General features: G+C 48.3%; 2 protein-coding genes across 6 annotated transcripts; both read left to right on the forward strand.

Annotated features, from left to right (window-relative positions):
- Nucleotides 1-373: 373 nt before the first annotated feature.
- Nucleotides 374-10020, forward strand: AP2M1 (adaptor related protein complex 2 subunit mu 1). 2 transcript variants are annotated; one of them, XM_036242932.1, is made up of 12 exons: nucleotides 374-492; nucleotides 2486-2602; nucleotides 4637-4902; nucleotides 6112-6194; nucleotides 6589-6594; nucleotides 6784-6919; nucleotides 7005-7146; nucleotides 7608-7727; nucleotides 7820-7955; nucleotides 8059-8156; nucleotides 8634-8745; nucleotides 9416-10020. In XM_036242932.1, the coding sequence occupies exons 2-12, from the start codon at nucleotides 2529-2531 to the stop codon at nucleotides 9548-9550; spliced, it is 1308 nt and encodes a 435-aa protein (XP_036098825.1). In that variant the 5' UTR covers nucleotides 374-492; nucleotides 2486-2528; the 3' UTR covers nucleotides 9551-10020. The 2 variants fall into 2 exon arrangements, with proteins under 2 accessions (XP_036098825.1, XP_036098826.1); XM_036242933.1 differs by lacking the exon at nucleotides 6589-6594 and having other exon boundaries at nucleotides 388-492.
- Nucleotides 10021-11782: 1762 nt separating this feature from the next.
- ABCF3 (ATP binding cassette subfamily F member 3) lies at nucleotides 11783-21756 on the forward strand. 4 transcript variants are annotated; one of them, XM_036243222.1, is made up of 21 exons: nucleotides 11783-11982; nucleotides 12208-12355; nucleotides 12494-12573; nucleotides 13064-13110; nucleotides 13337-13434; nucleotides 13525-13647; nucleotides 13810-14076; nucleotides 14400-14480; nucleotides 14573-14632; nucleotides 14732-14788; nucleotides 14902-14924; nucleotides 15029-15084; nucleotides 15199-15399; nucleotides 15497-15573; nucleotides 17897-17941; nucleotides 18026-18158; nucleotides 19024-19112; nucleotides 19216-19307; nucleotides 19490-19622; nucleotides 19767-19854; nucleotides 19958-20421. In XM_036243222.1, exons 1-21 carry the CDS (start codon nucleotides 11910-11912, stop codon nucleotides 20114-20116), a joined length of 2130 nt encoding a protein of 709 aa, XP_036099115.1. In that variant the 5' UTR covers nucleotides 11783-11909; the 3' UTR covers nucleotides 20117-20421. The 4 variants fall into 4 exon arrangements, with proteins under 4 accessions (XP_036099115.1, XP_036099116.1, XP_036099117.1 ...); XM_036243223.1 differs by having other exon boundaries at nucleotides 11898-11982; nucleotides 18026-18077; nucleotides 19958-21756; XM_036243224.1 differs by having other exon boundaries at nucleotides 11901-11982; nucleotides 13031-13110.
- The last annotated feature ends 6105 nt before the right edge of the window (nucleotides 21757-27861 follow it).

Here is a 27861-nt window from a genome sequence, read left to right on the forward strand (position 1 = left end):
GGAGACACTAAAAGGCTACAGCAATGCAAGACTTACCAGATGGATTTCAAATCGTAGTAATCCTCTGAGGCTCTCCAAAACACTAAAATACGAACGAGAGGGACTGAAGACTACAATCCCCAGAATGCTCAGTGGGGGAAATGACGTAAGCAGAATCAGGTGATCCGCGATGTGCATTTCGGGTGGGGCTGGATAAGGCCACTCCTATCCCTCCCCCAAGGAACGCCTACTCTCCCCTTCGAAGGTTCTCGAAGGCAGTCGGTAGTTGTAGTTTTGCTAAAACTGGAGGTTTAATTGTAAGTGAGAAGGCCGGGGGCCTGACGGGATTTGTAGTCTGTGCGGGAGACGCACGCGCACGCGCAGCTGAGGCCGGGGCGGGGCCGCGGCACTGCGGTGAAAGCCGAGGCAGCGAGCTGGCGAGCAGGGGGCGGGCGGACATCTTGGGATCCCGAGAGTGGCCGGGCCGGCGGAGCACGGGGCCGTGGACACCAGGTGAGCTCGGGATCTGGCCTTACGGGGTGAGGGAGGACGCCTGCCCCACTGCAGCTTTGCCCTTTCCTGCACTGCATTCGCGGAAAGCTGCCCACACCCGGGAGTGGCCTCAGCCTTCTGATCCCAGAGGGAGCTGACGGCGGGTGGGGACGCCTGGGGCGCGGTTGCAGGACGGGCGGGGAGCGGCGCCCTCTACCTGACCCGCCCGGCGCCTCCCTTGAGAGGGAGATCTACTAGAATACTCCCAGAACCGGGGCGCCGCGCGGCCCCCTCCCTCAGATGGTGACAGCACCCTTACCCCTCGGCGCCTCCCCTCAGTGCAAGGACAATTTCCCATCTCCTAGGACAGTGACACCCCCTTGTGCCGCTTCCTTGGACTGTGACAAATCTCCCATTCCCCCCTCCCAATTGAGTGACAGTCCAAGGCTCTTGTCCCTTAGACCTGTGCCAGCCCCGCACCCCGTAGAACCATCTTTTTCCTCGATGTCTTCCTTCCCAGAGCAAGAGCCCACCATCCCCTCTTGCCTCTACATCTGAACCCCAACAGGCTCCCTTATTCTCCCCAGCGTTCCCTTTTTCACCACTGCCAGGCTGCCCCTGCTGATTTTCTTCTTCAAAGCCCTGACCTTTGCCATACAGAAACTCACCCTCAGGTGCACGCACCAGCCCCATTGCTGCTGTGGGCTCACCCGAGTGTCCTGCCTGGCTGTTGCTGCCAGTTTTTTTTTTTCCTCTTAAGTAAATATTCCATCCCTGTCTTTGGCCCCATTTCTGCCCCTCTGGTGCGGGAGCTCCCTAGGACTTGATACTTGTGAACTTGGTTCTTTGCCCAGGGCTCTCCCTCCATTTTGCCTTTCCCCTCCCAGCCTCTTTAGGACTGAGCGTTGGGATGTGTCCACCACCTTCAGAGACCTGTCACTGGATCTGGGAGGCGATGGCCACAGAAATAGGCTTTATTTTATAGTTTAGAAAAATCTGCTTAATTACCCCCTGTGAAATTAATACCAGGGCTAATCCAGGAGATCTAGAACTAAATTAACCCTTTTTGCTCATACAGTCTACGTTAGTTTGACCCAAATAATTTGGATGCTTCAGGCATCCTGCACCTCACTTGTAGGCACTCAGGCCAGAAGTGTTGTGGGTCTGGAATCATAAAATTTCTGTTAGAAGGATCTGTTAATTTTATGTATCTGCACCCCGCCTCCCCCCACCCCCACCCCTATTTTTTCACACTTGGGAGCTGAGGGGGAGCCTCCTTTTTTGAAACTGGGTTGGTCATCAAAATTAACTACTAAGCAGCTTGGGTCCTTTAAGTTTAGTCTGCCAGGGCTGGGGCCTTTCTACTCTGCCCTTTTGTCTGCTTATCTGGCTGCCTGGGAGAAGTTGGAGCCACACTTCGGGGTTCAAGGTGGGGTCTGGGCCTAAGGCTTCACTTCTTTCCTCCTCCCCCCACCTGTCCACCCTTTCCAGGAATGTTTAGATTTCTGTGAATTAGAGAGCCAGAGATTCAGACCCTGCCCTCTTCTCAGAAGGGTAGTGGAGACTGAGACTTGGTGCTCCTAAAGCTGTCCCTAGTGGCCCCAGGCCTGACCCCACTGGAGTAATTCCTGCCGCCATTCCTGCAGCTACAGACAGGCCTTTGCATTGACTCACTGGTTGAGAGTCTGCACAGGAAGGGGCCTAAAAGGATCCTCAGTGAGGTCAGCTCTGTGAAGATGGGGAAGGGGCTACTCTCTGGGCTCAGCCCCAGAAAAGAGGGGGTCAGAATGGCCTTAGAATCCTGGGCCCAAGTCCCTCATCATTTCTTTCTCCCTTCCAGACATAAACAGGAACTGGAGCCTGGCTAAGGGGAGGGGCATGCCTGCAAGGGCTGCAGGGTAACTTGCTGGATGGTTGAGTCAGGAAAAAAACCCAGATTGTGACCTGCACAGCCCCACTTGGATGTTGGCAGGGGTTCTGAGGCCTTCCCTTATACTGCCTCTGCCTGTCCTAGGTCTATTCTCAGAGCGATGGGCTGCGGAGACTGAGCTGCCGCCATGATTGGAGGCTTATTCATCTATAATCACAAGGGGGAGGTGCTCATCTCCAGGGTCTACCGAGATGACATCGGGTGAGTCCCCTGGCTGAGCCAGCTGTGTCCCCACCTTCCCATCCCTCCTCCCCAGCATGCAGGATTAGGTATGTTCCTATTAGATGCTTGACTTGGACCACCCCCACCCCCAACCCCTGCTGCATCATGAAAGCTCAGCAAGTACAACCTGGTTCCTGTGAAGTCTGGTAGTATTGGCCTAGCAGCCAGTTGCTGGCTGGCCCCCAGGTGGGACCTGTGGAATGGTATGGCCCTCGCAGTCTTAGGAACTCCTGCCTTTCCTGCCTTTTGTTTCCCTTAGTGACAGACCTCATTGCTAGAGATGAGTGGTTTTGCTCCGGCAGGTTGATTTCTCCTTTGAAGAGGAGTCTCCTGGGTGGAGTTAGTGGCCAGGTTAGAGGTACTAATCCATCTAAGTCTTGCTTTTTTTTTTATTCTCACCCAAGGACATTTTTCGATATTTTATTCAGATAGAGTGGGAGGGAGGGAGAGAGAGAGAGAGAGAGAGAGAGAGAGAGAAACATCGATGTGAAAGGAACACATCGAGTGGTTGCCACTCACACGACCCAACCAGGGCCTGGGACAAACTACAACCAAGGTATGTGCCCTTAGCAGGAACTAAACCCAGGTCTCTCCAGACTGTAGGCCAACGCTCTAACCACCGAGCCAAACCGGCCAGGGCCGAAGTCTTGCTTTCAAAAGCTGTTCTCGTGATGAGAGTCTTTACTGAATTCTTTTGAAAGCTGCTCCTGGCTGCTAAGTCCTCTTCTACTCCCTTTCTCAGAAAGAGGCAGGCTGCTGACTCAACTGTTTTCAGTTCCTCTGGGCCATTCCTGGAGCAGATATTGTGAGCCCTGAGGCACTCCCTGGGTCACAAAGGGGAAGGCAGAAGGCCGGCTGCCTTTTCTGGCCTATCAAAGTAGACCCGGAATAGCTTCTTGTTCTGGGTCCCTCAGACTTTAACAAGAAGACGTAGCCTTACTTCTCATTCTGCCCCATCCTGCATTGCCACTGTTCTTTCCTGACTGAGGGGACATATCCTAGCCTCAGCAACTCTAATGAGGTTAGGCTCCCCTGTTCATGCTGCCCTCTTTTTCTTCCTCAAAGTCAGTCAAAGAATGGGCCTGCTGTAGTGCCCCAGCTCGTAGGCACTTGGCTTCCAGGCTAATGGGCTGGTGTGGCCTTTGTGGCTATTTGTCCATTGGCTGGTGGTGGGGCAAGAGCTTGAGCTGTCGCAACACGTGGCTTGCCTGAGTCTGGCTGGCTATACCCATCTGCACCCTACTCCAGCCCTGCATGGACCTGGTTAAGCCAAGGCCAGGGCATACACCATCTTGCATGCTTTGCTGTGCTCTCCACCTCCTGCCTGTCACCTGTCTGCTTCTGCCTCATGGTGTGTGCTGCCTACCCCAGTGTGTTGTGTCTAACCCTCTCTCTTGTTGCTGTCACTCTCCTCTTCTTGCTGGCGTCATTTCTCACATCCCATCTCATTGGCTGCCGTAGCAATAGGTAAGCGGCCTGTCAAGCTGCTGCCCTGGCACCGGGTTGGGGGGGTCATGTCCCCCAGCCCCCATCATTATTTTCTTCATCCTTTTCATTCCCTGAGCTTTCCCTGGAATTGGATCCTGGACAGAAATGGGTGGCCCACCTCCACAGCACCTTGGTGCTTCTTCCTCAGTAGATTAGAGCCTTCTCTGAGGTTGTGCTGGGTTTGTCTAACTTGTGGGGGAGCCAGCCTTCCTCACTGGTGGGACCACTAGTGGGAAGACTGGAGGAGAAGCAGAGTCTCTTTCTTATGTGGGCCTGGAGTTCACTGAGAAGCTAGAGAAGTGGCAGCCGGGAAATTGGGAGCAGGCCTGGGAGTCAGGAACATACCTCCCTAAACCTGATGGACCTCACTTTATTTAGTCTAAATCTGTCTTCCTATCATTGAGCTTTAGAGGATGTATCAGACTTCAGCAGTGAAGTGGGGGTGCTGTTAGCAGCTGTGATTGATCCCTGTAGAATGAGGTTTGCCTGGGTGCTGAGCAGCCCCTGTCTATCCTTTTTCCTCAGGAGGAATGCAGTGGATGCTTTTCGGGTCAATGTTATCCATGCCCGGCAGCAGGTGCGCAGCCCCGTCACCAACATCGCTCGCACCAGTTTCTTCCATGTTAAGCGGTCCAACATCTGGCTGGCAGCTGTCACCAAGCAGAATGTCAATGCTGCCATGGTCTTCGAATTCCTCTATAAGATGTGTGACGTAATGGCTGCCTACTTTGGCAAGATCAGCGAGGAGAACATCAAGAACAATTTTGTGCTTATATATGAGCTGCTGGATGGTGAGGCTGGTGGAGTGGTGGGCCTAGGGTGGGGATGAACCTGATGGAGCCTGGCCTGGAGATAGAAGCAGGTCTGAGGCTCCAGTGCCTTCTGAACTTTCTTTCCTGACTAAGTGGTCTTTTGAGCCCTGAGAAGACCAGTCCAAATCCAGACCTGGTCTGAAGTGGAACACAAAAATAGGCTAGTGAGTGGAGGTCTCTCAGGGGGCTGGGAACCTTACTGAGATTTGGTGGCTGGGACTCTTGCAGTAAGCACTTTTCACCCTCTTACCTTTGTGGTTTGGGCCTTAGTTCACTGACTGCCCTCCAAGCTTTCCATCTCAACACCTGCCTCAGAGCCTGGAGGAGGGTGAGATATTATAGGCCCCTCAAGTGTATTGCATTGTTATCTTTGTTCCTCTTTAGGGTATGTTTTAAGTGAACAGAGTCATTCCACCTTTCCAACAACTCTGTTTTCTTAGGCTCAGGACTTCTTTACCTTTCACCCACTGGCCATGTGCCTCTTCTGATTTTCTCTGAAAAAAATCTGACATTTTATTTATTTATTTATTTTAATATTTTTTTTCTCTATTGATTTTAGAGAGAGAGGAAGGGAGAGGGGGAGAGAGAGATAGAAACGTCGATGAGAGAGAACCTTGATCGGCTGCCTCCTGCATGCCTCTCACTGGGGATTTGGCCCACAACCTGGGCATGTTTCCTGACCAGGAATTGAACTGGTGACCTCTTGGTGCATGGGCTGACACTCAACCACTGAGCCATACCGGGCTGGGCTGACTATTTATTTATTTATTTATTTAAAGTATATATATATATATATATATATTTAAATATGTTTTATTGACTTTTAGAGAGAGGGAGGGAGGGAGAGAGAAACATTGATCAGTTGCTTCCCGTATGCACCCCAGCCCTGGGAACTGAACCCACAACCTGGGCATGTTCTCTGACTGGGAATTGAATCAATGACCTATTGGTGCACAGGAAGACACTCAACCAATAGCCACACCAGCCAGGGCAAAATCTAACACTTTCATTGTTTTCTTATGAAGCATAAATCCCAGAGTAAATACTACAAAGCTAGAAGACTTTGCTGCAGGTGATCCCACTCTCTTTTGGTGCTGTGCTGGCTAGACATGTCTAGGCCAAGGAAAGGATGAGAATGAAGGAGCCTTCTACTCTTTCCAGAAGCTGATGGTTCTCTTCTTTTTTCAGAGATCCTGGACTTTGGCTATCCACAGAACTCAGAGACAGGCGCACTGAAAACCTTCATAACCCAGCAGGGCATCAAGAGCCAGGTACTCAAATTATACAGCTACAGTCAGGGTAGAGCCAACCCCTTCATCCCAGCCTTATCCAAGCTGACTCATGAGCCTGCCTGTGACAGGAAGTGCTGGCCTGATCTTTCTGCCATGACAGCAGGCCTATTTTCCCGTGTGGCCCTCTCCCAACTGAGGAGCAACTGACTCAGCATCTCTGTTACTAGGAATACAGATCAAGCAGTTTCTTTCTGTACTGGGGGAAGGAGGAATGGGAGTTGCTCTGGAGGCCTGGGTTCCTCAGGAGGAGAGAACTTGGACCTTCTTCTAGAATCCAGGCCTCATAGCCTTCTCCTTCTTTTCTGCCTGCCTCTTCCCATCTGTGCTCCCCTACCGTTTCCTGTGGGCTCCAAATTGGCCCTGTGGCCTCCAGCATCAGGTAAGGTATTCTCTCAGCTTCCACCCTTGCAGCTTTGCTCCCTTTTCTCTAGTCCCTGCCCCATTGGGCTTGTGGGGGAAGACGGGTTCCAGGGTGGGGACTAGAAGGAAAGTGGGATGAGGATGGAGACAAGATGATTAAAAGGGGAAAGAAGTGAAGCCATTCCTGTTTGTTTCTACTTCCATGTAGACAAAAGAAGAACAATCCCAGATCACCAGCCAGGTGACTGGGCAGATTGGCTGGCGGCGGGAGGGCATCAAGTATCGCCGGAATGAGCTCTTCTTGGATGTGCTGGAGAGTGTGAACCTCCTCATGTCCCCGCAGGGTGAGAGCCCTCTCATGATGAAGCTGGAAGGGCACTGGGGCAAAGTCCTGGTCCTGACTCAGCTTTTCCATTTGTCTATCACCAGGGCAGGTGCTGAGTGCCCATGTGTCAGGCCGGGTGGTGATGAAGAGCTACCTGAGTGGCATGCCTGAGTGCAAGTTTGGGATGAATGACAAGATTGTCATTGAGAAGCAGGGCAAAGGCACAGCTGATGAAACAAGCAAGAGGTGCCTGAGGCCGGGGAGTTGGTGGGAGAGGGTGGACCTTGGAGGGCTGAGGGGGTACTGGTGAATCACAAATTCTTTCTGGACATCATTTCTGCAGTAAGGGTGTGCTTGGCTGGTTGCTCTTTATATCTGTGCTTAAGAGAGATGAGAGGATTGTCCTCATCCTACTCAGAGAGTAAGCCCCTTTGTTTGGTCCCCAGGACCAAGGCTGTTCTGAATATACTGATGGCCTCTGCCCACTGTGCCTGAAACCTCTAGGTCCCAAGCAGCAAAGCTCCTACTCATCCCTAACCCTAGAGCAGAGACCCTTACGTCAGAAAGCTGCATCATGGCAGCTTTTGATAGTGTATAATGGAAACCTCACCCAGGATCTGGTAGCCTTTGTGGGTGGGGTAGCCTCCCAGCCTGACTCTCTCCTGCCACTCTCCTGTACCAATGAGACTTGCTGCCCCTTCTTGCAGTGGGAAGCAATCAATTGCCATTGATGACTGCACCTTCCACCAGTGTGTGCGACTCAGCAAGTTTGACTCTGAACGCAGCATCAGCTTCATCCCACCAGATGGAGAGTTTGAGCTCATGAGGTGCCACTGGGGTGTGAGGAGGCAAGGGCAGAAAGTGGGGAGAGGGAAGAGGACAGGCTCTGCTATGCCAACCTTGCTCCCTACTCCTAAAGGTATCGCACTACCAAGGACATCATCCTTCCTTTCCGGGTGATCCCGCTGGTGCGGGAAGTGGGGCGCACCAAGCTTGAGGTCAAGGTGGTTATCAAGTCCAACTTCAAGCCTTCACTACTGGCTCAGAAGATTGAGGTGAGGACAAGGGACTTGGGGAGGAAGAAGCACTTGTCTTCAGGAATAAAGATAGCTGATGCTGGGGCTTGACAGAGCTCCCTGACAGGTGTGTCACTTCTAGGTGAGGATCCCAACCCCACTGAATACAAGTGGGGTGCAAGTGATCTGCATGAAGGGGAAGGCCAAGTACAAGGCCAGTGAGAACGCCATCGTGTGGAAGTGAGTCTTTCCTTCATGAGGCTACAGCAGGGCTTAAGAAGCCTTGGTGTGCCCTCTTGTTCAGTTTTACCTTCTATACTCTGATTGTGTATGTGTTTTTGGAGGGGAGTGCCTATTTGCTTCTCCAGGAGCCTCTACTTGCTCTCACCCTCTGTACTTCTGTGTGAGTGTGCACATATTTGTACTTGGGTGCATACCTACATTTATCAAGATGCTTTAATGTTTTCCCATTTGCCCTTATGTCTGTGAAGTAGACAGTAGGGGATGGCATGCCCATGTTATCTCAGCAGAAACTGCTGCCAACAGTGCTAAAGGAATAGCAGATCCAGGATTCCATAGCAAGTGTTTATCAAGGTCTTCACCACATTTTCTTGTCCCAGCACCTCCCACAATCTCCTGGGTTCACGACCCCCTACCCCTTTGAAATTCCTCCAAGCTACCAGGGGCACTTGCTGCCCATTACTCCTGTGTTCCCAGGATCAAGCGCATGGCGGGCATGAAGGAATCACAGATCAGCGCAGAGATTGAACTCCTGCCCACCAATGACAAGAAGAAGTGGGCTCGACCCCCCATTTCCATGAACTTTGAGGTATGGCAGAGGAGGGCCTAGATTAATAGCAGGGTATGCTAGGAAAGATCTTAGAGATCATTCATATCAATCTCTACCTTACTACCAGCAGATGAGGAAACTAAGGCCTAGAGAAGGGAAGTGACTTTAATTCCTAGATCCATTTCTTTCCCTTTCAGGCCTCCAACCAGAAATTGCTGTTCAGACTAACACAAACCTCTGCCTTCTTTTGGCTTGTTGTAAGATAATTCTTTGGAAAATTCTAGATTACTTGAATGCCTGATAAGACACAAAGTTTACTTACAGACAGAAAAATGGGCTGACTTTGCTTTGTGCAAATTATATGTTAGACATAGTTTCTCCACCTTATTTTTTAAGTCCTTAATACTGAGCAGGATAAGTATGTTCTAAGGCAGGTCTTTGGTTGCTGCTTTCTACACATTAATTGATTCAAGTTATCACATGCAGGGCCTGACTTCAAACCCAAATGATTACAGCTTACTCTTGGATATGCTTTCTTCTTCAGTAACCTCTTAGAGGACCCCTCACTACCCCAGCTTCTTTCAGGATTCCAGTCATTCATTCACCTGTAGTAAAGAGAGATGAAGTAGGGCAGGACTATTGAACTTCCCAGAAGAGACAGGCTGTGACTGGAAGGCCACATTCCTAACTGGAGCTGTCCCTTGCCCAGGTGCCATTCGCGCCCTCTGGCCTCAAGGTGCGCTACTTGAAGGTGTTTGAACCGAAGCTGAACTACAGCGACCATGATGTCATCAAATGGGTGCGCTACATTGGCCGCAGTGGCATTTATGAGACCCGCTGCTAGCTGCCTAGTGGCAGCTAGCCCGCCTCCCCATCCACCCTATTCCACAGGTCCAAGTGCCCCAGCCACCACACATCAGTGTCTCCTCCCTCCTGCTTTGCTGCCTTCCCTCTGCACCAGCCCCTGAGTCTAGGTCTGGACCAATCACGTCGAAAGCAGTACCAGTGGAGCTGTCCCTGGGCTCCCTGGGCAGGGTGGTTTCTGGGGCTCCTGCTTCTCCATCCATCTGTCTGCCCTGGCCCAGTGCCAGGCTCAGTGAGTTCTGTGACCAAAGCCAGGTGGGCTTCTTCTCCCCTCCCTTGTAGCCACATCTCTCAAGTGGGAGGGTTGGCTGCCTCTCACCTCGGAGCTCCCCCAACAGCTAGTAATGAATCCCTAGCCCTCAGTCCCAATTCTGCTTTGGGATAGTGTGAGCTTCATTTTGTACACGTGTGACTTTGTCCAGTTATAGACCCAATAAACTGTAGAGCGGAGTTGCTGGCTAAGTGTTGATGCGGGAGCTAAATGGGGAGGGGAACTGGTGGAACCACTCTTCCCATATTTTACACTGCTCGCTTTGAGTAGAATTTTCTGTTATGAATTCTCAAGGCTTCTAGCCTTGTCTAGGGCTCAATTGTTAGGCCCCTCCAAGGCCATCCAGTCCCTAATCATGACTTGTGTTAACCCCAGGACTCCTGTCTGCTCTGAAAAGAAAACCACTTCAAGGGAAGCATCCCCACCAGGCCCTGGTTTCTTGAGGGTAGAGATTCTTTCCCTAATTCACTCTTAGCTTTAGGCAGGTCTTTTCTAATTAGCAGAGATTAAGCAAAATTGACAGGGTCTTTTTCAGCCTTCCTGAAAAACTGACTGACCTCTTAATTTCATTCCCCTCCCATTTTTCCAGGCTTCCCAAACCTTGGTAGGTGGGTGATAAAAAGGAATATTTGACTCTCCAGGGCTCTTTAAAAATTCCTCCCTCTATACCTCTCCCTCTTCAAAGAATCTTATGGCAAGCTAGTGCCTGGAGGTGGGGGTGGGGAATAATGTTCCATAGTCAACTGGTGGCTTGGAGCAGATAAAAGAGCAGATTTACCCTCACCAGTTTTCTTTTGCTTGGTTTCAGCCTTTTTGAACCTCAAAAAATCTATTAGAAAATTTAAAAAACAACTAGCAAAATATAATGAACCCTCATGTCCCATCATCCAAATTTGACAATTATCAACTCACGACCAGTTCCTTAATATCACATCCAGTCTGTGTTCACACTTAATCCAAGTGTCCAATAAAATTTTTACAACTTGCATCTGGATCCAAACAAGGTCCATTGTAGTTGGGGAATGCTTCTTACATTTTATAAACCGCTGGTTCTCCCCTCAGCTCTTACAGTGTTGTTGAAGAAACCAGATATTTTTGTAGTTTTCCCGTCAGAATTCTACTTTCTCATGTTTTTACTATAAAGTGATTATTAGATCTAGAGGCTTAATAGCTTTTATAGTTTTATTTTAAATATCAGGATTGACAGATTACTCACAGATGAATTAATGATGTAATTTTAGAGAGGGGTTGGACTAGTGTTCACGTAAAGCAGTAGCATCATTAACTTCTACCTGAGAATCAGTGAAAGGAAGTAGACTTTTAGAGTCACTGAGATTCAGGCTGCAGAGAAATCTGCTTTGGGTTTAGGTACAGAATAAACACCAGTGAATTTACACAGATCGTGTTGTCAATCTGGTTTTCTTGACCTTTGGCGGTGAGTGAGGCTGTGCCTTAGGGTGGTGGGAGGACTGAACAGACATAATTTACTGAGTTGCAAGACACGGGCAAGCGGGCTACCAGGCTGAGACAAGGCCACGAACGTTTGAAACAGTAACAAAACCTGCCACTGCACAAAGTGCGCAAGGGGCTCTTGAGGGCTCAGGAACAAGCATGAGTCAGCAAAGATCTCAGCTGGCTCCAAAATGGACCCGCTTGAGAACGCAGACTTGCAAAACCAATGTGCTTTATCTACCGCCGGTCTCCCGGGAGGTTTCCACCCGCTAGACCTTTAGCATTCGATTTCCTTGGCTTCTCGGCGCCCCGCCCGCCTGCCGGATCTCCACCTCCCAGAAGGCAGCAAGGACCGCACATGTGGCTAATTTTTCAGCGGAAAAGGCGTTGCGCAAGCGCAGAGAGGGCAGCTCCGGCGTAGATGCTGAGCGGCGCTTGCGCATGGTTCCTTCTGTCCCGTTCACCCCGCCCACCGGGTTCCGCGCACTCCGCGCCTTGCTTAAGTTACCACTACGCATGCGCCGTGGAAGGAGCGACGCACTTTCAGGGGAAGGGCAGAGGGTGGGCCTTGGCCTGGGTCTCACCGCGACTGCGCGGAAGGGAACCCGACTGGAACATGGCGACTTGCGCTGAAATCCTGCGGAGCGAGTTTCCCGAAATTGACGGACAGGTCTTCGACTACGTGACGGGTGAGCCCAACCGAATCAACGCGCTGAGGAGGCCAAAGTGGAAGTCGGGTGGGAAAGACTAAGCAGAGGGCAGTGCGGGGGTCGCTGCTAGGCCTCTCCTCTGTGTGACCTCGTCCCGAGGGCGGGATGGGTCTGGATCCCGGACTAGGGTAGAGGTTTCGGGGCTAAATTCCTTGTACGTCCACCCTACCCGGTATCTTCCTCGACCTGCTACGCCTGGCCCAGGCGTCTTGCACAGCGGCAGCGCGGACTTCGAGTCTGTGGACGACCTGGTGGAAGCTGTGGGGGAACTGTTGCAAGAGGTGTCCGGGGACAGTAAGGATGACGCGAGTATCAGAGCCGTGTGTCAGCGGATGTACAACACTCTGCGCCTGTACGTGCCAGGGCAGGGGGATTTGTGGGGTGATGAGAGGGAGGACGGTCAGGAGACTGGAGGTGAGGGAATAAGGTCTGATGTCCACTGAGCTTTTTATCAACTCCTAACTCTATGCTTTCCGTCCCTGCCGTCAAGGGCTGAGCCACAGAGCCAGGGAAACAGCCAGGTGCTGCTAGACGCCCCTATCCAGTTGTCAAAGATAACGGAGAACTACGGTGAGAGTGAGGGAAGATTGAATTAGCTATCCTCTCCTTTTTCTCAGCCTCAAGGCCCCAGCCACCTGCCTCCTGGAGCTCAGAACTCCTGGTACCTCTTTTCCATAGGACAAGATTGTAGAAGCTAGTTGATGTCTTAACTGAAGGCAAAAGAGCCCATTGATGAAGGGAGTAGGGTTGGAGGGTTCTCCAAGCTCTTGGCAATGGTAGGAAGCATATGGGCTTTGGAGCTGGATAAACTTGGATTCACCCCCACCCCCCCCATTTTGTGACTTACTAACCAACCGCATGCTCTTGAAAGAGTTGCTTATATGCCCCAGCCTTGTATCCTTTATCTGAGATTTTTTAAGTGCGGGGAGGAGGATAGTTGTCTGTCTTCAGTATTGTAAGGCTTTCCTGAAAATGTCTGTGTCTGGTTTGTATTAGTTACTCAAAATATTAGTTTCCCTTCCATCAGGGAGAAGGTGACTGCTTTTCTTATCGTCTACAGACTGTGGCACCAACCTTCCAGGACTGCTGAAGAGGGAACAGTCTTCGGTGAGGATGAGGAAGAAAGGAGGGGGGACTATTTATGGTCGGGGTAGGAGTTGACTGTCTCTAAATACTGGAATATCTTTCTGGGGGATTTCTGATTATGTATTTTCCCGAGTCTTTAATTCTGTTCATCATGTGTAAATTGAGAGGGTTAATTTGAGGTGTGCTCTCTGGGGTTTCCTTTCTGAGCCTACATCCTAAGGTGAAATGGTTTTGTTTGGACTCTTAGACAGTGAATGCAAAGAAGCTAGAGAAGGCTGAGGCTCGACTAAAGGCAAAACAGGAGAAACGCTCAGAAAAGGACACACTCAAGACCAGCAACCCTCTGTGAGTTTATGGGTTAAAAGAGCAGAGCCATCTACAGGGATGGAAGGGTGGTTGAGAATGCCAAAAGCCATCCATTTTTTCCTTTAAAAGAGTCTTGGAAGAGGCATCAGCCAGCCAGGCAGGCAGCAGAAAAGAGAGTCGGTTGGAATCATCTGGCAAGAACAAATCCTACGATGTGCGAATTGAGAACTTTGACGTGTCTTTTGGCGATAGGTAAGGAAATGGCAGTGGGAGGTATGATGTTTCCCCTTTTCCAATTAAAGGAGAATTTGGAGAAATGAAATGGGCCTAAAAATAATGTTAGATTTCTGTTGTTAAACTTGTAGTACACCTGTGTCTAGTGTACTCTTTGTCTTCTTCCTGCTATCCCTGCAGGGTACTGCTGGCTGGTGCAGATGTGAACCTGGCATGGGGCCGCCGCTATGGGCTGGTGGGTCGGAATGGGCTGGGGAAGACAACACTGTTGAAGATGCTGGCCACCCGGAGCCTGCGAGTTCCAGCCCATATTTCCCTGCTGCATGTAGAGCAGGAAGTTGCTGGAGATGACACCCCTGCCCTGCAGAGTGTGCTGGAGAGTGACACTGTGCGAGAAGACCTCCTGCAGCGAGAGCGGGAGCTCAGTGCCCAGATTGCTGCTGGCAGGTGAAGGTTCCGGGTTATGGAATAACTAGCAGCAGCTGTCCTTCACAGAGTGCCTGCCATACTGTCATAATCCATAATTCGCATGCCCATCCCAGTAAGCAGCCAAGCTTAGAACTTAGCACTGAGAGGCTCTCAAGCCCTTGTTCCTTCCACAGTGCCCAAGGCCCTCAGTGCTGTGACCAAGTTCTTCCTATATTCTGTTCTTTTGCCAGCAACAAGGCAGCCAGTGGTCTGCTTTCCAACTGCATGGGGTGCAGGACATTCTCTTGGACTGCCCTTAACTCTCACTGATTTCTCTTACCCAGTTTCCATTCCTACCCTAGGGCTGAGGGCTCAGAATCTGCACAGCTGGCAGAAATCTATGCCAAATTGGAGGAGATTGAGGCTGACAAGGCACCTGCTAGGTATTTGCAATTCCCCCTTCCTTTCTTTACATTTCTTCACCTTTCCCTTCTGTACCTGTTCCAACTGGGTTCTTCAACTTCTTCACTTCTAGGGCATCAGTCATTCTTGCTGGACTTGGCTTTACCCCTAAAATGCAGCAGCAGCCCACCCGGTGAGTGGCCCTTGCCATTCTTGAATCTGGATACTGTTGGCTCTGCCCCTGCCGGTGCTGGTGGGCACCCACCTCTCATGCAACTCTGTATTTCTTCAGGGAGTTCTCAGGTGGCTGGAGAATGAGACTGGCCCTGGCCCGGGCCCTGTTTGCCAGGTGAGTCTTCTGAGCCTATATATGGATACTATGGAGGATGGTTCTTGGCATTTAGGAGGTAGCAATGAATCTCTCACCTAAAATCCCAAGCCTTGCATTCTTCTTTTCCATAGGCCAGATCTTCTGCTCTTAGATGGTGAGTTTGAAATGGGGCACCCTAACTTCAGGGTGGGGAAAGATGGCAACATCCAAGTTTCTAGTTTTCCAGTCCTTCAACCCCAAACATGTGCACTTTTCCAGAACCCACAAACATGTTGGATGTAAGGGCCATCCTTTGGCTGGAGAATTACCTGCAGGTGAGTGCCGATAAGTGCTGGAGTAGATTTAGGGAAAGTCAGCCTCTAGGACACCTGGGGCCTGGGAGCTGACTGCCCTCCCAAACTGGGACTGCTGTCCTGTGACCCCCTCAGACATGGCCCTCTACAATTCTGGTCGTCTCCCACGACCGAAACTTCCTGAATGCCATAGCCACAGACATCATCCACCTGCACAGCCAGCGACTAGATGGTTACCGGGGAGATTTTGAGACCTTTATCAAGACTAAGCAGGAGCGGCTACTCAACCAGCAGCGTGAATACGAGGCACAGCAGCAGTATCGCCAGCATATCCAGGTGTGGGAACAGGCAGGGCTGAGGGTCTCATTCCATGGGTATTAGAGTTACAGGGAATGAGGGAGCCTGACCAGTGCCTGCACTCATCTACCCACAGGTTTTCATTGACCGGTTTCGCTACAATGCCAACAGAGCCTCTCAAGTACAAAGTAAACTTAAGATGCTGGAGAAGCTGTGAGTACAATGACCTTGACTGGGCCCTGACTCCTGTTCTCTCTATTTCTTGCTTCATTTTGCAAGCCACCCTAGCCCTCCCACTCTAGGCCTCCCCTTTTCTAGAAGTAGAATGGTTTTTTTTAACTTGTTTGTTTTTTGTTTTGTGTGATTTTTATGTTGTTGTTAATCTTCACATGAGGATATTTTTCCACTGACTTTTAGATAGTGATACAGTGGAAGGGAGGGAGGGAGGGGGGTTAGAGAGAGAAACGTCATTGTAAGAGAGACACATTGACTGGTTGCTTCTCATATGACCCCAACTGGGGCCAGGCATCAAACCTACAACCCAGGTATGTGCTCTTGACTGGGAATCGATCCCCTGACCCTTCAGTCCACAGGCCAACACTAACCACTGAGCAAAACTAGCCAGGGCACGAAAGTACAATGTTTTTACTGTTCTCAGAGAATTGATCCTGCCCCCAGCCTAGGCAACCACTTTCTGTCTGTATATATTTGCTTATGCTGAACGTTTCATATAAATGGAATCATATCGTGTTACCTTTGTGTCTGGCTTCTTTTGCTTAGCATAGTGTTTTTGAGGGTCATCTATATCATAGCGCGTATTAGTACTTCATTCCTTTTTATGGCCAGATAATATTCCATTGTATGGATAATACCACATTTTGTTTATTGATTCATCAGTTGACGGACATTTAGATTTTCTTTTTTTGTCCTTTTTGAATAATGATGCTATGAACATCTATGTACTAGTTGCTGTGTGGACACATGTTTTCTATTTTTGGGTACAAATGAGTACAAAGTTAGGAATGAAATTGCTAGATTACATGGTAGGTAATTCTATGTTTAGTTTTTTGAGGAACTGCCAAAGTTTTTTCAAGCAGCTGTACTATTTTACATTACTACCAACACGGTATGAGGGTTCCAATTTCTCCATACCCTTTGTCCACATTTATTAGCTTGTTTTTTTTGTTTTTTTAATCCTCACCAAAGGACATGTTTAGAGAGAGAGAAACTTCAGTCAGTTGCCTTCCATACGTACCCTGACTGGGAACTGAACTGGCCACCTTTTGATACACAGGACGACCAACTGAGCCACTCCAACAGGCTGTCTTTAATTTTAGCCGTTGTAGTGGGTGTTACTTGTTATCTCATTGTGATTTTGATTTACATCCCTTAATGAAGGTTTCATCTTGAAGCAACCTTTCTAGAAGTACTGGTGGTAGAAGAGCCTAAAATCATAAGGTTTAGGATTTTGTGACATTGAAACATATATCATATGTTAACTAGGACAAAAAGCTGAAAAAAGGATAATCCTGGGTTTTTTTCAGCATATTAGTAAACTAGAAGAATGTACAGTCATGTGCTGCTTACTGTTAGGGATACAGTCTGAGAATTATCATTGGGAAATTTTGTCACTGTGCAAACATCATAGAGTACACTTACACAAACTTGGATGCCGGTAGCCAACTCCACACCTAGGCGGTGTATGGTATAGCCTATTGCTCTTAGCCTACGGGTCTGTACATCGTGTTATTATGCTGAATACTGTAGGCACCTGTAACACAATAGTAAGTATTTGTGTATCTAAACATTAAAAAGGTACAGTAAAATACAGTATAAAAGATAAAAAATGATATACCTGTATAGGGCACTTCACCATGAATGGAGCTTGCAGGACTGGAAGTTGCTCTGGGTGAGTGGGTGGTGAGTAAATGTGAAGGCCTAGGATTATTACTGTACACTACTGTAGATTCTGTAAACACTTCATTTAGGCTACACTGAATTCATAAAACAACATGAAATTAAATCAAGCATAAGAGAAAATGATGTAATCGAAATATGGTAAACACAAGATGTTTACAGCAAACTTTTTTAATAAGTAGAATACGTTTCAGATAATGGTAAGAAGTATAGTATAATAAATACATAAACTAGTAACACAGTCATTTATTATCAAGTAATATATGCTGTACATAATTATATGTGCTGTAGTTTATACGACTGACAGTGTAGTAGGTTTATTTACACCAGCATCACCACAAACACATAAGGAATGCATTGTACTATGATGTTATAACTTGGCTCTGAAATCACTTAAGCAGTAGGAGTTTTCAGCTCCATTATAACCTTATGGGACCACCTTCATGTATGGGGTCTCTTGTTAGCCAAAACGTTGTTATATAGTACATGATTGTACTTGAAAATTATGTTATTTGGGTGGTGGGAGTACAAGTTTTTTCTAAATTTTCTCTGAACATACATTATTTGTGTGTTGGAACAAATAAAAGTTATAAATCTAGAGTGCCCCCTCTCTCCTCAGGCCAGAGCTGAAACCCGTGGACAAGGAGTTGGAAGTAGTGATGAAGTGAGTGCTGGGCCAGAGGGGCTGGTGGGAAGCTCTTGTTTCTGGCCACCTCAGTGCTCTTCACCTCCACCTCCCCTCCCATAGGTTCCCTGATGGGTTTGAGAAGTTCTCACCACCAATTCTGCAACTAGATGAGGTGGATTTCTACTATGATCCTAAACACGTCATCTTCAGCCGTCTCTCTGTCTCTGCTGATCTTGAGTCCCGCATCTGTGTGGTATGGTTGCTGTTTCTCTGTTTCATGAGCTGGGACTCTCCCACCCCAATATGTGCTGTGGATTGGCTACAGAGGGAAGAGATCCACTGGAGCAGGGGTCAGGGCCTCAGCCAAGGACTTTGCTGTACTTATGCTGTCCCCAGCCTCCAGCCTCAGGCCTGCCCTGCAGATACCAAAGCCTGGCATGTGGTACTTTATGAATATTTGAAGCACTATTTTATTTTACTGGTCTCTGCTCTCAGTTTTCTCAAACTATGGAACATAGAGGAGAGCATAGGCTTCAGGGTCAGACTCTACCATTTTCTAACTTTGTTACTAAATAGTTTTCTCATCTTTATAATGGAGATAACTTCTACCTTCATTGGGTTTTGGGGAGAATTAAATCCCCAGCACTTAATAGATACTCAGGTATTAGTTTCTCTTCACATTTACTACTTCCTTCATTTTTCTCTTTTGTGTCTTCTTTTCTTTTTAAATTTTAAATTTTTTTGTTTGTTTGTTTTTGTTAATCCTCACTGAAGGATTTTTTTTTTTAATTGAGTTTTAGATAGAGTAGGAGGGAAAGAGGGAGGGAGACATTGAAGTGAGAGAGATATATCGATTGGTTTCCTCCCACTCCACCCTAACCAGGGCCAAGGATCAAACCTGCACCAACCCAGGTACATGCTCCTGATCAGGAATTGAACCTGAGACCCTTCAGTCCACAGGCCAACGCTCTAACCTCTGAGCCAAACCAGCCAAGGCTTCTCATGTTTCTTAAAAATATTTTAGTTGTTGAAAGAGTCATTGAGACTACCCAAGTCCAATTCTCAATTCCTTCCCTCTGTATCCTACACTCTTTAAAGTTCTTGTGTTTCTGCTTTAGGTTGGGGAGAATGGGGCTGGGAAGTCTACTATGCTGAAGCTACTTATGGGAGACTTAACACCTGTTCGGGGCATCAGACATGCTCACAGGTAGGACCCACACCTTCACTCTCCAACTACTCACACACTTATAGCTACACTCTTTATGGTCATTGCTTTTCATCTCCTCTTCCACCTTTATTTCTTCCTGCAGGAATCTGAAGATTGGCTATTTCAGCCAGCACCACGTGGAGCAGCTGGACCTGAATGTCAGTGCTGTGGAACTGCTGTCACGCAAGTTTCCTGGTGTGTTAGGGATTGGAGTTGAGGAAAGAGGGCCGGGGCTGCTGCCTACAGTTAGGCCTACATTGGGAAGGTGCTGAGCAGCCTACCCAAGTCTAGGTGTAAGGACAGGGGCATTTAGAGGTGGGGCAGGGAAGAGGGTGAAGGGAGGGAGTTGGGCCATGATGGGATGGGGCCTATTCCAGGTCGGCCTGAGGAGGAGTATCGTCACCAGCTGGGCCGGTATGGCATCTCTGGAGAACTGGCTGTGCGCCCTGTTGCCAGCTTGTCTGGGGGCCAGAAGAGCCGGGTGGCCTTTGCTCAGATGACCATGCCCTGGTGAGGCCTCATTTTGTGGAGTTCTTACCCTCCTCTGCCCCACTTTTGCCTAATAGAAACCGATTCTCTTGTCTTTGTATCAGAGGAGTTCATGGTTTCTGCCACCCCCCATAACTGTCCAGCTTCCTGGGTTCTGTCTTCCAGCCCCAACTTCTATATTCTGGATGAACCCACAAACCACCTGGATATGGAAACAATTGAGGCTCTTGGCTGCGCTCTCAACAATTTTAGGGTGAGTGTGTCATCATACTGCCCACTCCTCCCCAGGCCTCAGTACTCCTTAGCATGCCCCCCCCCCCAATCCTCCTGAGTGCCTCTGATCTCCTGTCTTTCAGGGTGGTGTGATTCTGGTGTCCCATGATGAGCGCTTCATCAGGCTGGTGTGCCAGGAGTTGTGGGTGTGCGAAGGAGGCGGTGTCACCCGGGTCGAGGGGGGATTTGACCAGTACCGTGCCCTTCTCCAGGAACAGTTCCGCCGTGAGGGCTTCCTTTAGGCCCAATAGACTGAGGACTATGCCCAGGACATGGACTGGTCTCTCAGACCCCTGGGCCATCATGTAGGCAACCATCTCCAGGCCATGGACCTCCTCTGACTTTGGGGATAGCCTTATCCCAGATCTCTCCTTTTTACTGGAGCATGCTCTGCACAATCCAAGGAGCCTCATCTAATGGTCTGTGAGAACTGGTCTTCTAAGTGGAAGGGGTGAGGGTTGCCCTCTGGGGTTATAGATCCCCCCACTGCCCCAGCTCTGACTGGGCGCCAAGTGGCTGCTGTGTAAATTAAATCTTCCTGGCCTCACTTTGCTGTTCCCTGGCAGGGCTGCACTATGTTAAGGGGTGTGGACTCTCTGATTTGGCATTCTCCTATGACATTTGTATCACAAGGAGGAAGTTATGGCATCACCAGCCTTGTCCCTGGAAAGAGACATCATTAAAGCTGCTGGGGTACAGAAGTCACCTGCCTGACCTTGCGATGGGCTGGGCTGTTTGAATGAAGGGCAGTGTGTTATATCACTGTAGTGCTGGTCCCTGTATCCTGGGCTCAGCCTCAGCTGAAGGGGTCTTGAGTTCTGCTGTCTCTGCCTCACTGCTTGGGAGAGTGAACTGATTCTGTAATCTTGCTTTGACATGGTTTGTCAAGTGCTTTCTCCCATGGTCTCTGGCCCAGGCTCACCCTCCTCTGATCTGGACCTTCAGAAGAGGCTGAAGAGAAATTGTCTTTGTCCTCGTTTTGCTTGCGTGGTGTCTATTTATCCTCTAATCAAGTCGGAGGGACTGGGAAGTAGGGAATTGAAAATGGGGTCTAATGGGAAGAAATAGAGCACTGTGTTTTCAAATTAAGCAGTCTTCAAGGGGGGCAGTGTTTAACAGGGGTAATATGAGTTACAAATATTATTTCTCAAGGGCTTAGCTGCTGTATGTTATTGCTATGCAGAAGACACAAACAGAGACATTGAGTTGCTCTTGGAGATAATGGAGAAAACCACAATCAACAGAAGGCACTTGCTGGCTTCGTGGAAATTACAGTCACAAAGTTCAACCAAGGAATTTTAACTCAGCTGATGAAGTTATTGTGTAGGTAGCTGGGAGAGAAATGCCCCTTTTGGAGTAAAAGAGAATAAAGATAGGAAGGTTTTGTTGATTTACCACAGAACAGGCAGTGATGGATGGATGAAACCAGCAGAAGAGACATGAATCGACCTGCCTCCTCAGCCTTCCTCATTCCCTTTCAGAAGTCCAGAGGAGATGTTCTCCCAGCTCTGCAGCTATGTGCATCTTCACACTCCTGAGAGCCTTCTCACAGCCCCTATCCCTTTCCACCAACTTCAGACCAGCAGATGAGCCAGTCAAAGTCCATCTGGTGGGTGATCTGTGCCTACCTGTTTGCCAGGCTCAACCCCTTTCCCCCTCACAAGCTTGTGAATCCTGATACGAGGTCTCCCAACTCCTTAGCGTCAGTGGGAGTGCAACTGAGGGGTTCTGTGACAGAATCTCCTTCTTTTGGAGGTAGGTGACATTGTACAAAGAGTACTCGAGTTGGGTCTAGTGCCATTACTGGTGATAGAAGGGGTCAGCACTGTAAGAAATATTAGCTGAGTATGGAGTCACTTAACCTTTTTTTTGTTTTGTTAATCCTCACCTGAGGATATTTTTTCCATTGATTTTTTTTAAGAGAGAGAGAGGGAGAGAGAGACATCAATGGGAGAAGAGACATTGATTGGTTGTCTCCCACAGGACCCTAGTTGGGACTAGGGATGGAAACTGCAACCCAGGTACGTGCCCTTGACTTGGAATTAAACCCAAAACTCTGGGTGTGGGCTGACACTCTAACCATTGAGTCATATCAGCCGGGGCTCACTTAACCTTTTTGAACACCTCTGCTCAGTCTTTGTTGTTGTTGTTTTTTTTATCCTCACCCGAGGACATTTTTCCATTTTTTGTTCAGGTAGAGTGGGAGGGAGAGAGAGGAAGAGAGAGAAACATCGATGTGAAAGGGACATACCAAGTGGCTGCCACCCGCATGACCCAACCAGGGCCGGGGACAAACTGCAACCGAGGCACATACCCTTAGCGGGAACTGAACCCAGGTCTCTCTGGACCACAGGCCAACGCTCTAACCACTGAGCAAAACTGGCCAGGGCTGCTCAATTTCTTTATAGGGTTGTGTTACAATTAGCTGACAGGCACATAATACATAGGCACTCTTCCATTCTTTGTGACTAGTCTGTAATCTGAAGGACTATTGTGGAGAAAGTAAATTATCTCTGAGTGACTCCAGAAGTAGACAGGTTTGGGCTCAAAGGAAGGAAAACTTTTTGAGTAGCTCAGGCTACATACTGAGTTCCCAGTCTCTGCCAGGCTCTAGAGAAGGGCTCTCAAGTTGGCTTGCAGTTTCATGATTCCATGAACAAAATGGGAAGAGCCTATGTATGTGACGATACAGGCCTATACTGCAGGCCTTTAGAAAATTGGGGTGAGTGAATTATAGCAGCTAAGAAAGACTGTAAGTGTAGGGTGAACTGGAGATCAGAGGAAGGGACTTGGCAGAATATAGTTGTCTTGAGGAAAATATAGGTGGTGTCAGTTCCATTCCAGAAATCATAGGGCAGAGAGGAGAGAGGACCCTGACATGCATGGGTTGGAAGCTACCCTTGATCTCTCTCCACCCCGTCACGCTGTGGAAAGCCTATCAAACCCCAACCACTGGGAAGCTGGTCCTTCCACAGCTGTTGACGTTGGTGCTGCCCTGATGTCAGCATTAAAGCCCAGGAGCTGGCCTGGTTGGAAATTTTTAATCTGCAGATCATTGAAATCCTGACCTGCTTGGCCTTTTCAGGCAACCTGCTGGTTCCCAGTGGGAGGTAGAGTGCGAAGACATCATGTGTCCCTCTGCATCAGTCTAGTAGGCATTCAAAGATGCCAGTCAGATTGTTTATTTCAATGTGATATTACTGTCTAGAGATTTGTTGGACATAGATAACATGCTAAGTTCTCACTGGTTTTCAGGCAAATTTTAGAATGGAATAGGAGAGAAGGTGCCATTTACCCCTGCTGGCCATGCTCCAGCATAATTTGTCATTTTAGAACATTTAGTAAAAGTCACTCTACATGGGTCTGGCCCACCCACAGATGCAAACCAAATGCCTTCATCAGCATCATCAGCTCATGGCTCTGCACCACCCTGAACATGCAGACTGGAGGTTGGAACCCAGGGAACTAGCAGGCCAACAGGCTGGGTTCACAACCTGGCTGGTGGGCCTTTGAGGGTCCCTGGACCTGGAGTGATGTACTTGCTGCCCTGCCTCCCTCCAAGTGGGCTTCATGGCACTTTGTGCTTCCCCCATTATAAGCTGCTTGCCATTTTTTTTACTTTTTTAATCTTCATGTGAGGATTTTTTTTTTTTCTATTTATCTTCAGATAGGCAGAAAGAGGGAGAGAGAAACATCGACATGAGAGGGACACATCAACTGGTTAACCCCCACCAGGACCGGGGACAAGCTGCAACCAAGGTATGTGCCCTTGGCTGGAATCGAACCCACAACTCATTGGTCCGCAGGCCAATGCTCTACCGCTGAGCCAAACCAGCCAGGGCTGCTTGTCATTAAGGTAGATCCCACTTTGGCCTTGTTAGCCTAGAAGGTCAAACCATGGCTTGTTTGTCTTTGTGTCTTTTGTGCCTGTCACAAGTTGGATTTCCTGGGAAGCAACGTGAAATTAGCATGCAGAGTGTTTATTGGGGGGTGCTCCTGGGACCACCACCAGGATAGAGCTGAGGGAGAAGTTGAGTAGTATTGAAGGCCTTAGCCCCACGTTCCGGAGCTGGGTAACCCTCAGAGTTGTCTTGAGTTGAGGCAATGGCTCAGGCAAGCCTTTATTCTGCTGAGTTGATCAGTCTGAATGCTGGCTGCAACCAGGAGGAGATGTGAAGTTGAGAGTGGATGTTTCTTTTTTTGTTGTTTTTTACTTAATTGATTTTAGAGAGAAAGGGAGAGGGAGAGAGAGAAACATCGATGAGAGAGAACATCAATTGGCCTGCATGCCCCCCACTGGGGGTTTGGCCCACAACCTGGGCATGTGCCCTGACTGGGAATCGAACCCGCGATCTCTTGGTGCATGGGTCGACGCTCAACCACTGAGCCACACCGGCCAGGCAGAGTAGATGTTTCTTTAGCTGAGACAGTTTTCCCCGAAGGGGCTGGCAGCTGAGGACTTTCTGCCATCAGCACTCAGCATCTAGGGTAGAAAATTCTTCATTCCCAAAAGGGGCCCTGGGCAGCTCATTACAGCATCTATAGTGACTAGTAAATAGGTACTCAGTAAAAGTGCTTGAGAAATGAGTACTTGGGGGAAATTATTTGAGGAAAAGTAGAGACCGAAATTGGAGGAGAGAGGGAAAATTAAGAAACCAGCAAGAAGGCCATAACCAAAATCCAGTCTTAAGGGCATGGGGCCAGTATGGTGCAGGAGGAGACTAGGAAGGATGGTGTGTGAATTTAGCAAGGGGCTATTTGCTCTGCCCTAATGGGGAAGGACTCCTTTTTTGGGGGGGCCAAAGTTTTGAAAGCTTAGGGGCATAAGAGACAGATTACAGGGAGCCTTTTTTGTTTTTAAACTTCAATGACAGTAAATATTGAGCTCTTGTTGTATAATAGGTACTTTTGTAAGTCCTTTACCCCCACTAACTCAGTCGATCTTCTCAATCATATTCCCATTTTATAGATGAGGAAACAGGAAGTTAACATAGTGGGTGACAGGACTGGGATCCAGGCCAGTCTGAGTCTAGCCTGGAGCTCTTAACTGTCATGCTGTACGACCGCTCAGCTCCTAGTGTGAGTTTGTTCATTCCATCACTTAAAACTCAATTGCATGGGGCAGGGGTGGGAGGTAGGGGATTTGAACAAGCTCTCAGGAGAGCAAGCTAATGAGGAGGAATACCTGGCCTTGGCTGACACACTGGGGGTTCAGTGGTTTGTAATATTAATAACTAAAAGCATGGTATAGTGGAAAAATCATGCACTGGGAATAGCCCAGCTCTACCACTGATAGCATCTCAGGCAAGTCAACCTCTCCTGAGTCAATTACCCTTATCCATAAAATGGGCATAACACAATTTGTCTTGCCTACTTTTTTTGGTCGCTGGAAAGATTAAATGAGACAAAGCCCTGTGTAAGCTGAATAAAATTTTTTTGTAAACTAAAGAGCTATGGATCCAAAGGGTGTCATTTTGTGGATGGAGTGAGAAGGCGGCAGCCTAGGGCTTCTCTGGTGACACAGACTCATACATGTGCACACAAATACTCTAGGCTGTCACAAGATGATTGCCCCAGGAGGGCCACCCACAGCCCTCATCTGCTGAGCTAGGCATCAGAAAGCAGGCATGCTGGAGTATAGCACGAGACTGCCTGGCACCTGCTGAGTTGCATGGGGTAAGGTAGAAATCATGCAGTTGAAGCCCATTCTAATAATATGTATAGGTCATGTCCTGTCAATAATTCTAGGATTTTATTTATTTTTGTTAAATAAATGGGTGGTTTTGAAGTGATTTCTGCTTTACTGTATATAGAGAGGCCTTTGAAAACCTAAATTAAAATATTTGTCAACCCATGCTACAGCATTTTTAACACTTAGGAATGCTTTCACAATGTTCTCTTTTAGTCTTGTCATTTCCATAATCTGTTTTTAAGTGGCTCCTGAAGAGTTGGTCCCTTTTTATAGACTGGAGCTTGAGGCAGAATGATGACAAGTGTCTTAGGTTCAAATGCTTTTGTATATGCAGAGATAGGGCAAGAACAGAGGTATCTGGGCCCCCGGCCTTCTCACATCTCCAGATCACTATTCTCAACTTTGTTCCACATTTATTCAAACAGTGGATGGCATTCTCATGTCACATGCCCATAAGCAACTCAGAGTCATGTCACCTTAATCCTTTTAGAGAAGTGTTCTGAACCTGGAATGAGGGGGAGTAACTGTGAATTTGATTTAACTTGTTTTTCGAGGCAGCCAATTCAAGTCAGAAAGAACTACATTCGAGTTTTTATTCTATTTGGTAATAGCTGTGTAACCTTGGCAAACTAAGCCTCTTAGCACCTCAGTTTCCTGGTCTATAAAATGGGGATGATAATGGTCCTTACATTGCAGGGTTATGATGAATATTAAATAAAATAATACAAGCAAAACTCTCACTATGGTTCCTAGTAGTTTCATAAATGTTAATCATTATGATTGTTGTAACTCTCACTGTTTAATTTTTAGTGAGATATTGTTTATGATTCCCTATGGCTGAAAATCACCATATTTAGTCACGGTGACTTAGCCAAAATGACAGGTACCCACACCTTCTACTTTTTTAAGTCCATCTGATCCAAACTGCCTAAAGGAGGGACGTGTCAATCCACAGTGCCCATCCCAGCACTGCCCAGAAGGGTAGCCTAGAGGCTGCTTCAAACCCCAGAGATCCTAATCCAGATGCTTTCTTATGGAAATGAATGAATCATTCAGGTGCTATCAAAGTTCTAGTCACAGCACACCACCTCCCCTTGTTTTGATTTCATGTTCATGAAGCCATTCCTTGAGGGTCTCCCCTGGAGCTGGCCTAGTAGGGAAAATGTGGCCAAAGCCTAAGCCCTGGACCGATAGGACTGGCTGCTCTGCCTGGCCCCACTACTTACCAGTTCAGTGCCCTGGACCAAGTTCTGTGCCTCTCAGAGTACAATTTTCCTCTGGATAAGATGGGGTGCTAATTTGCATAAGGTTATTGAAAAAATTCAGAAAATCCACAGGGAAGGGAGGAATGCCTCCTGAGGAAGGTAAGTTCTGTTAAATGAAAAGCCCTAATGTTCTGCATGTTGGAGGGTTTTCAGGGCTAGAGTTTCCCACCACATATGGGAAAGGCTATCTGGCTTTCCCATATGTGGTGGGAAGACTAGAGTTGGGGTATCATTGGGGAGAGAAAGCAAGAGAAGAGATGCATGTGTCCTGAGTTTGGGACACCTCAGGGAAAGAGGTAAGGGGACCAGTGCCAGTTTTCCAAAAGTGGGGTGTCCAAAGGACATTTAAGAACAATGAAGGTAGCCCTGGCAGGTTTGGCTCAGCAATGGAGCATCGGCCCGTGGACCAATGATTCATGAGTTTGATTCCAGCCAAGGGCACATACCTTGGTTGTGGTTCGCCCTAGCCCTGGTGGGGTTGTGCAGGAGGCAACCAGTCGATGTGTCCCTCTCATGTCGATGTTTCTCTTTCTCTCTCCCATCCTCTCCCTCTCTCTATCATCTGAAGATAAATATATTCTCAGATGAAGATTTAAAAAAGAACAATGAGGGTCTGTTCTTTGAAGTTATTTGCATTTCTGAGATTCAAAACTCTTCCAGCTATTTAAGATCCTTAATAATGTCCCTTATTTTAGTGATTTCTGTTGTTGCCTTTACTTTTGCCTTTTGAAATATAGAAAGGAACTGGATCAATGCAGTATGGAACAGATAAAATAAGAAAGGAGTGCTGAGCCAGAGGTGACCACTTGGCTGACTTGATCCTAAGAATGAAAATACAGTCCAGCCCTGGCCGTTTTTCTCAGTGGTTAGTGCATCGACAGGCGGACCGGAGAGTCCCAGGTTCGGTTCCCGCTAAGGGCACATACCTTGGTTGCAGTTTGTCCCCGGCCCCAGTTGGGGTCGTGTGGGTGGCAACCACTAGATGTGTCTCTCTCACATCGATGTTTCTCTCTCTCTCTTTCCCTCTCAC

This window comes from Molossus molossus, unplaced genomic scaffold (genome assembly GCF_014108415.1).
Source record: "Molossus molossus isolate mMolMol1 unplaced genomic scaffold, mMolMol1.p scaffold_m16_p_5, whole genome shotgun sequence".
NCBI classification, from domain to species: Eukaryota; Metazoa; Chordata; class Mammalia; order Chiroptera; family Molossidae; genus Molossus; species Molossus molossus.

Coding starts and splice junctions, on each gene's coding strand:
- AP2M1 (XM_036242932.1), top strand. CDS start 2,529: ATGATTGGAGGCTTATTCATCTATAATCACAAGGGGGAGGTGCTCATC. Junction 2,603..4,636: donor GTCTACCGAGATGACATCGG/GTGAGTCCCCTG, acceptor CTTTTTCCTCAG/GAGGAATGCAGTGGATGCTT. Junction 8,157..8,633: donor GAGAACGCCATCGTGTGGAA/GTGAGTCTTTCC, acceptor CTGTGTTCCCAG/GATCAAGCGCATGGCGGGCA.
- ABCF3 (XM_036243222.1), top strand. CDS start 11,910: ATGGCGACTTGCGCTGAAATCCTGCGGAGCGAGTTTCCCGAAATTGAC. Junction 13,111..13,336: donor TGAAGAGGGAACAGTCTTCG/GTGAGGATGAGG, acceptor TTGGACTCTTAG/ACAGTGAATGCAAAGAAGCT. Junction 19,113..19,215: donor GGCATCAGACATGCTCACAG/GTAGGACCCACA, acceptor TTCTTCCTGCAG/GAATCTGAAGATTGGCTATT.